This window comes from Gopherus evgoodei, chromosome 2 (genome assembly GCF_007399415.2).
Source record: "Gopherus evgoodei ecotype Sinaloan lineage chromosome 2, rGopEvg1_v1.p, whole genome shotgun sequence".
NCBI classification, from domain to species: domain Eukaryota; kingdom Metazoa; phylum Chordata; order Testudines; family Testudinidae; genus Gopherus; species Gopherus evgoodei.
In genome coordinates, this window is record NC_044323.1 from 120,078,094 (window position 1) to 120,090,943 (window position 12,850).

At 43.9% G+C, this 12,850-nt stretch overlaps 1 protein-coding gene across 6 annotated transcripts in view; it reads left to right on the plus strand.

Moving 5' to 3' along the window:
- The window catches only part of ELP2 (elongator acetyltransferase complex subunit 2), a 124,778-nt gene that overhangs the window by 71,465 nt on the left and 40,463 nt on the right, over positions 1–12,850 (plus strand). For all 6 annotated transcript variants that reach the window (XM_030551623.1, XM_030551622.1, XM_030551624.1 and 3 more), the window contains 4 exons: positions 3,438–3,626; positions 8,233–8,302; positions 12,110–12,205; positions 12,361–12,418. In XM_030551623.1, coding sequence (XP_030407483.1) covers positions 3,438–3,626; positions 8,233–8,302; positions 12,110–12,205; positions 12,361–12,418 — 413 coding nt within the window. The remainder of the gene's footprint in view (positions 1–3,437; positions 3,627–8,232; positions 8,303–12,109; positions 12,206–12,360; positions 12,419–12,850) is intronic.

The following is a 12,850-nucleotide window of genomic DNA, read 5'->3' on the forward strand; positions in this document are numbered from 1 at the left end:
CTGGTACCCAGACATCAAAAACTGGCTCAACAGGATCCTTTGGATCAAGAAATGATGGAAGAGCATCCACAGACAGAACTGGCCTTCTCTTCATCCTCCCCTGATGAAGCTGTCACAGAAGGCTGGGAGGGGAGGGAAGCATGTCGCTTACCCCAGATGACTATAAGGCACACCAAGAATTAAGTCTGGACATGCAGCTGGAGGAAGTTAAAAAACCCTCACATAACCTGGTTGATATTTTAGCCACTGCAGGTCCTTCCAGAGTGGCTCTGCCTCTAAATGGGGCCTTTATGGACCCAGTTAAGGCACTGCAGCAGACACCTGCATCCCTTCCACCACTATTATAAGGGCCAAGTACAAGTATTATGTACTTGCCCAAGGTAATGAGTTCCTTTATTCCCAACCCCCCAGGTCCCTGGTACCTGCCAATGAGAGGCAGAGACGGGCATCAGGGTTCAACAAAATCAAAATACTAAAAAAAAGTTAGATCTCTTCGGTAGGAATATTTATTCTACTGGGGAGGTTGCAGTTCAGGATTGCAAACCAGCATGCACGTTTGGGTGGGTATGACTTAAATGTATGGGACTCCTTGCTAGAATTTAATGACATGCTGCCAGAAGATGTAAGGCAGATGTTCTCCTTGCTAGTGGGAAAATTGATAGTGATGGCCTTGTTTCCAGATGCTCTGGATGCAGCTGAGTTGGCTGCCAGATCCGTGGCTTCACTAGTGGCCATGCGAAGGAGTTCCTGAGTGCCATCTTCTGGGTTCCTGTAGGAGGGCCAACAGACAGTGCAGTACCTCCCCTCTGAGGGATCCTCACTCTTCTCAGAGCAGATTGATGCTAAGTTCCATGGGTTAAAAGACTCCAAGTTAACTCTAAAGTCCCTTGAGTTGTACACCCCAGTCCCTTCCAGGAAGCACTTCAGGCCTCAGCAGCCTCTCTGGTATTCTGCTCCAGCTATCCGACAGAACCTGCAGAGAAAGAAGAGTAGAGGTTATAGGTGTAAACTGCCTCCTCCACCTACCTCTGTATCAGTGTTTGCCCACTTAGACATCCAGGAGGTTCTAAGCCTGTATTTTGATGGGAAGCTCAAAGATGCCAGACCCTGTTTTTCCATTGTTTGCAGACCACCTTCCCATTTCCTCAGAGACTGAATCCATATCATGACGGACTGTTGAGTGTTCAAGTGGGAGTGGGATACACCTTCCAGTTTATTTCTGTCCCTCTCCATCCCTCTTCAGGGACCCCCTTCACAAAGAACTTCTGGTCCAGGAGGTTCAATTTCTTCTTCAGATGAGAGCCATGGAGCAGGTTCTGCAGAATTTAATATGGAAGGTTTTCTATTTCTGTTATTTCCTAATCCCGATAGCCAAGGGAGGTTTCAGACCTATCGTAGACTTGTATCAGTTCAACAGCTATCTCAAAAAGATAGTTTTGCATGACCATCCTGGCATCCATTATTACCTGTCTGGAACCTTGAGACTGGTATGCTGCCCTCAATTTAAGATATGCCTACTTTCATGTTTTGGCTTACCAAGGGCACAGATGTTCCTCAGGTTTGTAGTTAAGCACTCAACTTTACCAGTTCACAGTGCCTCTGTTCTACTTGTCTGCAGCTGTTTGGGTGTTCACAAGATGTATTGCCATGGTGGCAGCATTCCTCAGGAGACTAGAAGTGCAGGTCTGTCCTTACCTGGACCTCTGGCTAGCCAAGCACCAGCCCAGAGCCCAGGTTATATCCAGCATGCAATTCACTTAGCCAGCCTTCAAGGCCTTAAGTCTACTGATCAATACAAACAAGTCTATTCTTTGCCTACTACAGAGGATAGAGTTCATAGGGACTCTACCCAAGCTAGAGCGTTCTTCCCAGAGTCAGGATTCCAGTCTATTCAATCTCTTGTGACAGACATCAAGTTTCATGCAGCCCAAAACTGTATAAGGCTCCTAGGGCACATGGTCTCATGCACATATGTAATACACCATGCACGGCTGCACCTCACACCTCTCCAGATGTGGCTGACCTCAGTGTACTTGCCAAGCCGTCTTCATCTGGACCCTGTGCTCACGGTATCTTCACAGGTTCTAATTTAGCTGAATTGGTAGTTGGATCCTCTGTGTGCAAATGTTCCCTTTGTCCACCCTCAACTGTCAGTCACTCTGGTCTCTCTCGTTGGCTCTAGGGTGGGGAGCTTATCCAGGGCTCCACCTAACTCAAGGTCTTTGGCCCTTGAGGAAGCTCTCTCTTCATACGTTAGAGAACCCAGGGTGATTTGTCTTGCCTGTGAGGCTTACTTGCCTCCTGCCGGGGGAGAAACCTGTTTGTTCTTACAGACAACACCACAGCAGTGTTTTACCTCACCAGGCAAGGAGGAGCTCGCTCTTACCTCTTTTGTCAGGAAGCAGTCCACATGTGAGAATTTTGCATAGCCCATTCAATCAATCTTGAGGCCTCTTACCCTGCAATGGTCCATAATGAGCTAACAGACCAGATGAGCAGGTCATTTTCCAGTCACCACGAATGGTCTCTTCATGCATCCCAGGCCTTAATTACTCTTTCCACCTCAGTCCCTCAGAGTTATGAACACCAGAGTTATGAACTGACAGGTCAACCTCACGCCTCATTTGGAACCAGCAGTATGTAATCAGGCAGCAGCAGAGACCCACGGGGGAAAACAGACAGACACAGTATGGTAGTGTGTTAAACATAAACTACTAAAAATATAAATGGAAAGTATAAAAAAAGATTGGACAAGGTAAGGAAACTGTTTCTGTGCTGATTTCATTTAAATTAGGATGGTTAAAAGCAGCATTTTTCTTCTGCATAATAAAGTTTCAAAGCTGTTATTATGTCAGTGTTCAGTTGTAAACTTTTGAAAGAACCACCATAGTGTTTTGTTCAGATTTATAAGGGTTTCAGAGTTAGAAATAATCTCCATTGCTGAAGTGTTTGTAACTCTGAGGTTCTACTGTATTGCTAATTCACCTTTATTTTACGTGTACTTACCTGAATTAAACTTTTTTCCCCATTGTCTTGAATCTTTTTTCAAAGCTTAATGCTTTGAGAGGGATAATATAACACACGATCCTCCTCTCGCCCCGCCTAACTAACCTAGGCCTGACCCTGCAACTTTACTACCTTGAGTAGTCCTGCTCACAATAGTGAAGTTAAGCTTGTGCGTGAGTTTTTGCAGGATTGGGGCCCTAATTGTCTGGATTAGTTGTTAGGAGAGTTGTTCAGCTGAAGAATGGTAATCTTAAGTGTTTTAGCCCTTGCATGGTGAGCTAATAGTGTTGTGTTGTTTTTTTTTTTTAAAGAGTATCAGCAGAAGATTAACCTTACAACAGTATTTGAAGTAGCTTAATTTGAAGATGGTAATTTAAGTTATCTGTTGTTGAATTTAGACAACTGATCGTTTGTGGTTGCTTTTTACTTAGGTAACTTGGCATGAAATTGCGAGGCCTCAAGTACATGGATATGACATGCATTGTCTAGCAATGACTGGCCGATTTCAGTTTGTTTCTGGAGCAGATGAAAAGGTGCTTCGAGTCTTTACTGCCCCCAAGAATTTTGTGGAAAACTTCAGTAACATCAGTGGTATTTCAATGGAGAAACTGTCTTCCAGTGTAAGTATTGAAACAAACAAACAAGCATTTGATCAAATGGATCCTTTTGGGGGGAGAGAGAGAATCATCACTACGGCATAACTATTGAGATTAAAATTTATAAAATGTCAAAATTATTTTAAAAAATCCTGAAACCACAGCTCTTAGATATTTTTCTCTTTCCAGTCTATTCAGGCAGATGTGTGTGTACTTAGATCACTTGTACCATCTATATCGTTTTATCAAATTGGCTGGGTAAAAGGAAGGTTGCTGAGGGTTTTAAAGTGTGTGGGTATTTAGTTAAGGTCAGCACGTGTAAGCTACTCTTAATAAATAATTAAAAACAAATCTTGTGACTAGGTTCTCAAGAATGTAAGGGCATAATAGCATTATCTAGATGTAGTTACTGTTGTATGGTATTATTTGTTCTTTAATGGTATGTTTTGAAACAGTCCAAGGCTCGCAGAAGCTATTGCATTAGATATTTTATATAAATGTTGTATACATACTCATCAGTGTCTCTTTCCTCTTACTTTGCCTTGTCTTGTCTTCAGACTGTCTTGTGAGGTCTTTGTCCCAGTTTTCCAGACTATAGCTTTGCATCCTTACCCACGGAAAGAGACATGACCACAGCATCTCCATCCTAAAATAGCTTCACTGGCTTCCCTGTGATCCAAATCAAATCCATTCTCTTCTCTTACTAATTTGCTTAATCTTAATAGGCCTTGTCTCTCAGGTTCGATCCTTCCTGCTCTCTTTCTAGCACTGGCTGCTTTTCCATTCCATAACATATTTTCTCTGCACTGCAAGCTCATGAGCTCTGTCTGCTGCAGCTACTACCAGCTGGAACAATCTTCTTGTGTCTAAACATTTTAGAGTTTCCATGTATTAAATATCAGCTGAAAAAAAAAAATCTTCTCCCATGGCTACTCATATTATTTCTCACTATTTTTGTCTTTGGCCTGGTCTACACTACGCATTTAAACCGATTTTAGCAGCGTTAAACCGATTTAACGCTGTACCCGTCCACACTACAAGGCCCTTTATATCGATATAAAGGGCTCTTTAAATCAGTTTCTGTACTCCTCCCCAACGAGAGGAGTAGCGCTAAAATCGGTATTACCATATTGGATTAGGGTTAGTGTGGCCGCAAATCGACGATATTGGCCTCCGGGCGGTATCCCACAGTGCACCACTGTGACCGCTCTGGATAGCAATCTGAACTCGGATACTGTGGCCAGGTAAACAGGAAAAGCCCCGCAAAATTTTGATTTTCATTTCCTGTTTGCCCAGCGTGGAGCTCTGATCAGCATGGGTGGGGATGCAGTCCCAAATCCAAAAAGAGCTCCAGCATGGACCGTACGGGAGATACTGGATCTGATCGCTGTATGGGGAAACAAATCTGTTCTATCAGAGCTCTGTTACAGAAGATGAAATGCCAAAGCGTTTGAAAAAAAAATCTCCAGGCTACACAGTGCTGCGTGACAAGCGTAACGGGAAGCCAGAGACTCAAATGGACGCTCATGGAGGGAGGGAGGGAGGGAGGGGGTACTGAGGACTCAAGCTATCCCACAGTCCCCAGCAGTCTCCGAAAAGTATTTGCATTCTTGGCTGAGCTCCCAGTGCCTGTATGTTCAAACACATTGTCCGACGTGGTTCAGGGAATAGATCGTCAATTTACTCCCCTTCCCCCACGTGAAAGAAAAGGGAAAGAAAGCGTTTCTTGACTTCCTTCAATGTCGCCCTATGTCTACTGAATGCTGCTGGTAGATGCGATGCTGCAGCAGTGAAGAGCAGTATCTGCTCCTCTCCCCTCCCTGGTGGCAGACGGTACAATATGACTGATATCCGTTATCACCATCAGCCCGTGAGTGCTCCTGGCTTGCCTCAGGTGAGGTCGGCCTGGGGTGCCTCGGTAAAAATTGGAATGATTCCTGGTCATTCCCAGTAGATGGGACAGAACGGCTGGTAACCGTCCTCATCCTAGCAACAGGGGGCTGAGCTCCATCAGCCCCCTCCCTTTCCTGTGTAAAGAAAAGATTCTGTATTGCCTGGACTATCATAGCAGCGGCATGCTGGGCTCCTCTCTTCCGCACTGCTTAATGTCCTGTCTGGACTGTCATAGCACCTGGAGGCTGCCTCCTCCTCATTTTATCTCACTAACAAGTCACTGTTTCTTATTCCTGCATTCTTTATAACTTCATCACACAAATGGGGGGACACTGCCACTGTAGCCCAGGAAGGTTGGGGGAGAAGGGAAGCAACGAGTGGGGTTGTTGCAGGGGCGCCCCCCCGTGAATGGCATGTAGCTCATCATTTCTGAGGGATCTGACACCGAGCAGCTGTACTCTCTGATACACTGGTTCTCTAGTACACTTGCCCCATATTCTAGGCAGGACCGACTCTATTTTTAGAAACCATAAAGGAGGGATTGACTCGGGGAGTCATTCCCAGTTTTGCTTTTGCGCCCCTGGCTGATCTCAGCCAGGGGCAACCATGATAGCAGCGGACGGTACAGAAAGACAGATAACCGTCATCTCATTGCCAATTTACACTGGCAGCAGACGGTACAGAACGACTGGTAACCATCTCTGCTATCATGCAAAAGCAAATGAATGCTGCTTTGTAGCGCTGGAGTATCGCCTCTGTCCGCGGCATCCAATACACATACGGTGACTGTAAAAAAAAAAAAAAAAAAAAAAAGCTGAACGGGCTCCATGGTTGCTATGCTGTGGCATCTGCCAGGGCAATCCAGGGAAAAAGGGCGCGAAATGATTGTCTGCCGTTGGTTTCCCGGAGGAAGGAATGACTGACGACATTTACCCAGAACCACCCGCGACAATGATTTTTGCCCCATCAGCCACTGGGCTCTCAACCCAGAATTCTAAGGGGCGGGGGAGACTGGGGGAACTATGGGATAGCTATGGAATAGCTACCCACAGTGCAACGCTCCGGAAATCAATGCTAGCCTCGGACCATGGATGCACACCACCGAATTAATGTGAATGGCTTGCCAATTACAGAACCAGTTTCTCCTCTCTTGGTTTTCACACCTCAACTGCTAGAACAGGGCCTCATCCTCCCTGATTGAACTGACCTCGTTATCTCTAGCTTGCTTGCTAGCACACATATATATACCTGCCCCTGGAGATTTCCATTACATGCATCTGAGGAAGTGGGTATTCCCCCACAAAAGCTCATGCTCCAAAACGTCTGTTAGTCTATAAGGTGCCACAGGATTCTTTGCTGCTTTCACCGAATTAATGTGCTTAGTGTGGCCGCGTGCACTCGACTTTATGCAATCTGTTTTATAAAACCGGTTTATGTAAAATCGGAATAATCCCGTAGTGTAGACGTACCCTTTAGCACAAAAAAGCATTTGTGATCATTTGTGTTAATGAAGATATACAAAATAACATATTATACTGTAAGATGCAGACACACGCTTTGTTTGATTTTCCACAAAGTTCTCCCTTTGTGCTCTGTGACCTACAGTATTCCAGAACTCTTTACAGGCCTTTTCTGCCCAGGAAAGTTTTACAAGTTAGAATGTAGTTATGTACAATACATCTATGATATAGTTTTATCAGAATAACCCTCTGTTTGGACACACTTATTCTGGTATAAAACTGGCTTTTTTGTTTTAGCTTAAACCCCATCTTCATGACATAAGGCACTTTTATACCAAAATAAGTGTCCACCTGGGGTTATACCCAGAACAATTGTATTGCTTTAAATTCATACTTTATACTGAAAAAACTTTAAACAAGGCCTTAGAGACTGTTATTTGTAGTCTGTGTTTCTGATGTGGCTTTATGATATAATTAAATATTGTTTATCAGGTAAGGTGTTTCCACCAAATCTGTTAACCCAATCCTGGAAAGTACTTTTGTCTCAGTGAACTTGCACAGAGGTGCTGAGTATGTATACACACATCAGCAGGTACTGATATCTCGTGTCCCTGCCTTCCCACCCCCCGAAAAGTGCTCCAACCTGACTTCTTGCTCATAGCTTTGGCTTTCTTCCAGGACTTCCCTTCCTTTGACATATAGCTGATGCACACTGCCAGTCAGCTAACAGGACCTTTTCTTTCCCTATCCTGCCATGTGCCCAAAGCAAAGCTGCCCCTTAGGCACCCTAAGTCTTCTTGAAAATCCCAGATATATACTCTCACCTCCTTTCCCCCAAGAAAAATCCTTCCTTGTACCTAGACCTCAAAACACCCAGTTCCCAGGTCTTGTTTTCCTGGAAACTGTATTGTTTGAGTTAAGTATTCACTTTATAAAAGCAATATATATATATTTTTTGAATAAGTGCAGTTACCTCAGAATACCTGTACTAAAATGATTAAAGATGCATGCTTCACACCAAATCTAGAGAAGTGAGCAAAGTTCACCATATGTAGTTTCAGAGGAGAGGCTGAAGCATGGCTTGGCTTTCAAAGTCTGTCAGTGCAGTTGCTCAAGCATACACTTCCCTGAGGAATTCTGGATGATTCAGAGGCTTCTTCTACAATGTGACACATCTTTACTTCCCTCTAGTGACATCTGGCCCTTGATTTTAAAATACCCATAAAGTATACTAACTTCTGCATGAAAATATGTTTACTTTTTTTTTTTTTACCCAGGAAGCTGTTGACCTTCCAGAAGGTGCGACTGTGCCTGCTTTGGGTTTGTCCAATAAAGCTATCTTTCAGGGTAAGACTATTGTGGAATAGTGGTGAAGGCACTCCAGTGCTGTTTGTGAATTTACATCATTACTTGTCTTAAAAGTGTATGTTTGATGACTTGACTAAGTCTGCCTCCATACAACTGATTAATGTTTAAGATCACCTGGAACTATTGTTAGGTGCTGAGCATTTACCTGTCTATGTCGGCTTCTTTATTGGTGCCCACCCTATTTGAGTGCCCTCCCAAAGGTGGAAGTGACAACAATAATTTCTCCTTTCCCTGCCATCAGAGACAGGCTTAAGAATTTTGAATACTGATGTACGAGAATGAAGGTGCTGATATGGGAATGCTTAGGCAAAGAGATGGGGTTTGCATTTGCACCTTTTTTATGCATTCCTGCTGTTCTCTCTGTCATGGAGTGTGGGGGAGTCAGGGCCCTGCACCCCCCCTCTTCCTGTGATTCACTGTGACTCTCAGCCAGCCAGTAAAATGGAAGGTTTATTAGATGACAGGAACACAGTCCCAGGCAGGGCTTGTAGGTACAACCTGGACCCCCCAGCCAGGTCCCTCTGGCGGGCAATGGTCTTAGACCCCAGACTTGGGGTTCCCTGCCTCTTCCCAGCCGGCACAAGACTGAAACCAAAAACCCCTCCAGCAGGCTCTCTCCCCCTCCTCCTCTCCTTCTCTCCCTTTGTCCAGTTTCCTGGGCAAAGGTGTCGACTTGCCCCACCCTGCTTCCTGGCTCAGGTACTGTCTCTCACCTCAAGTCATCCCCTGCTCTCCCATCCCCTTTGCAGACAGTCCCAGTGAAACTAAACAACATTCCCAGGTCAATCCACCCCACTCCCTACTGCATCACACCCTCTCATCCACAAGGCCCTCCTCAAGGTCTGGCAGGACAAGGCTTCGTTGCTTCTCATAGCACCGGCGTGACCCTCCCAAATTGGTTCTCTATGCTGTTGAACCTCTCGGTGGACATGCCCATGACCTTGCCCGTGATTCCAGACCTCATCACGCAGGACCATGGCTTCCTTCAGCACCCCAACCTAGAGTCTTTCCACCTCACCACATGGAAAATCCATGGTTAAACCTGTTAGTGCTCCAGTGCTCCAATTCGGTTTGGAAGGTTCTCCTTGGCAGTAGAAAACCCTCCACTCGTGCCATTTAACTAGCCAAGTGGAAAAGATTCTCTTTTTGGTCTTCACAGAATGGCAACCCTCTGCTGTAGTCCTCAATCCCCTTTGTACTGGACTACTTACTCTATCTAAAGCTAGCAGTCTCGTCAATCAAGGTGCACCTGGCAGCTATTTCCACTTTCCACCTGGGCGCAGCAGGGCAGTCGGTATTTGCTAACCACATGGTTGGACGCTTCCTTAAAGGGCTAGACAAACTGTACCCCCGAGTGTGACAACTGATCCCCCCCAATGGGTCCTTAACCTAGTACTCTCAAGGCTCATGGGGCCCCCTTTCAAACCTCTAGAACTTGTTCTCTGCTTTACGTCTCTTGGAAAGTGGCATTTCTTGTGGCGATAACATGGCTCAAAGCTTGTCTGAGCCCCCTTATGCAGTGTTTTATTAGGGCAAGGTACAATTGCGTCCACACCCGGCTTTTCTCCCTAAGGTTATTTCACAATTTCACGCAAATCAGGACATCTTTTTACCAATGTTCTTCCCAAAGCCACATGCTAATGACAGAGAAAGCAGGCTGCATTCCCTAGAAGTCAAATGGGTGCTGGCTTTTTACATTGAGTGGACAAAGCCATTTAGGAAGTTGACGCAACTCTTCATCACTATTGCTCAGAGAATGAAAGGGCTGCTGGTCTCATCCCAACAAATCTGTTCTTGGATCATGGCCTATATCAGGACATGCTACAACCTGGCAAAGACATCAGCCCCAGCATTGATGGCGCACTCCACGAGAGTACAGGCTTCATCTGCAGCGCTCCTGGCGCAGGTCTCCACTGAGGACATCTGCAGGATGGCGCCTGGTCATCTATTCATACCTTTACGTCACACTACACCATCACACAGCAGGCTAGAGACAATGCCACATTTGGTAGAGCAGTGCTTCAGTCTGCAACTCCGTGAACTCTGACCTCTCCTCCAAGGAACTGCTTGAGAGTCCCCTACTTGGAATCAACATGAGCAATCACTTGAAGAAGAGAAAATAGTTACCTACCTTTCATAACTGTTGTTTTTCAAAATGTGTTGCTTATGTCTATTCCAAGACCCATCCACCTCCTCTCTGTTTGAGTATCTAGCAAGAAGGAACTCAAGAGGTGGCACGTCGGCATGGACCTATATACGCAGCCATGGAGGCTCCACTCCAAGCAGCTCCACAGCCAACCCAATAGGTACTGCTAGGAAAAAGTCTTCTGACGATTTTGCGTACGGCGCGCACACACCTACTTGGAATGGACATGAGCAACACATCTCGAAGAACAACAGTCATGAAAGGTAGCTAACTGTTTTTAATTTTTAGACCAAAATAATTCCTAACCAAGATTAACTCTTTTTCCCCAGACCCCAAATCCTGAGCAAACGAAAGTGAGTGGAGCACATGACTGATGTGTTTTTAAAGACAGTTAAAATATACACTGTATATGTTTGTGGAACTTATCAGTTCAGGAAAAAGATCTTTATATATTCCCTTCTACCTTAGTCATCTGGGCTTGAGAGCAGCCAGTCCCTGCTTGCACTACGTAGAACAAATGTTCTGTCCACTGAAGTATTTTCACATGCAAATAAATTAATTACAGAAAGATTCAGAGCCCACTCAAAATGTTCCAAAGCAGTATGATAGGCAGAAAAGGCACCAGCTAGTACTAAGAAAATCTGTAAGAATTCCAACTAGTCATCCATAAACACTGTCAACAGCTTGGTAAATCGCTATAGGCTTGATTTTTATTACTCTGCCGAAGCATTTTCACCATGAAGGTGCCCCAAAGTGGTTGTCTGAAAAGAGATAAGTGGTGGTGATTTTGGAGAAGAGGGAACCTTTCTCTTCTGTTCTGCCTCATTTTTTCTCCCGGCTTATATTTTTTTTCTTAGTGCTTTCTGTATACCAGATATCTTCTCTGGAGAAGTCATCATCCAGAATTGAAAATTTATTACTTGATATCATCCTTTCTGAGACTGACCTCCCTAAGTATGCCCCACCTGATAAGTTCTTTGGGTATCTTTTCAGTGGCGTCTGTAGGGTCAGATTAACAGTTGAATTTTAATTTACTAATTTACTTCAACCTTTAGGCACCTACTGTATTTAAGTGCTGAACACCCAGCAGCGCACATTTAAGTTCATGGGAAGTGCAGAGTTTGGCACCTTTGAAAGTTAACCCCTTATTCAGCTGCCTAAATATAGATTTACAAAGCTAACTTTAGGCACCTGCTTTTAAAATCTTGGCTGTAGTGTTTCCACACATCTTTGACAAAACTCCTCTGGTGCACGGGAAGAAGCACATGGCCAACTCCTGGAGGTTTGTGGATGAGTCTGAACTGCCTCAGAGTTTCTGTAAGAGAGAGACAGACCAAATGCCTCTAATCCAGGGAGAGGTCAGTCCCAGAAAGAAAATAAAGTTAGAAGTTTTACATTTCATACTATATATTTTTCTGGCAAAGGCTTTTTCCCCTTACTTCCATAGATGTACATTAGATACTTGAACTAACATTAAATAATTAGTTCCTAATTTGCATAGTTGGATATTACTGAAATAGACATATCATCATCTAGATAATTTCTGTCCTAAAACTAATAGGATCCCTTTACTTACATGTAACCAAATTTTCATGTCAAGTATTTTCTCTGTGGCTGAATTAAACATTTTTTTTGAACAGGAGATATGGCAGCTCAGCCAGCTGAAGAGGAAGAAAAGTTTAATAGTGTTTCGAATCAGTATCATCAGATTTACTTTCAATCCCTCATCCTTACAGGTATGCAACATAAAAAGGGTATTTTGTGTGAATTAGTAGTTGCTTTCATTACTAGAATGAAGTTTTTTGAGTGTTACCCTTTGGAACAGAGAGATTAACAGGTAAAGAAAAACACTATACTAAATTAGAATAAAATGTATGCATATGTCTTATAGAACCTCCCACAGAAGATCATTTGTTGCAGAATACATTATGGCCCGAAGTTCAAAAGCTGTAAGTTACTTTGTTTTATATAAATATAGAAATGATACAAAATGTCTTAGAAGCTCTTGCTGTAACTGATTCCTGTAGTCTTGTACACCATATTATTATACATGTTTATAAGGCATCCATTGCAGTAATATGTTATGTTCTTAATATCCAGTGCCCTTATTCATTCTTTTGCTAGTTTTTTTGGTGTTGTGCATGTTCAGTATGTAGGTTGTAAAAAAACTTTTTAATATGGGTCAGTATGCAAGTTTGCACTGGATAAATAGGAACTGATATACTTTTAAATATGCTATTTCCATGTCTCTCAAGGTGGTATGTCTGTAGCATAGCAGTCAAGTATAGCTCCTTCTCAGCTTCATGCAGGGCTTAACACTTTTGAACCCTCTTATTAAAAAGCCCCCTGTGACGTGTATCCTATTAAAACACATTAAGCCA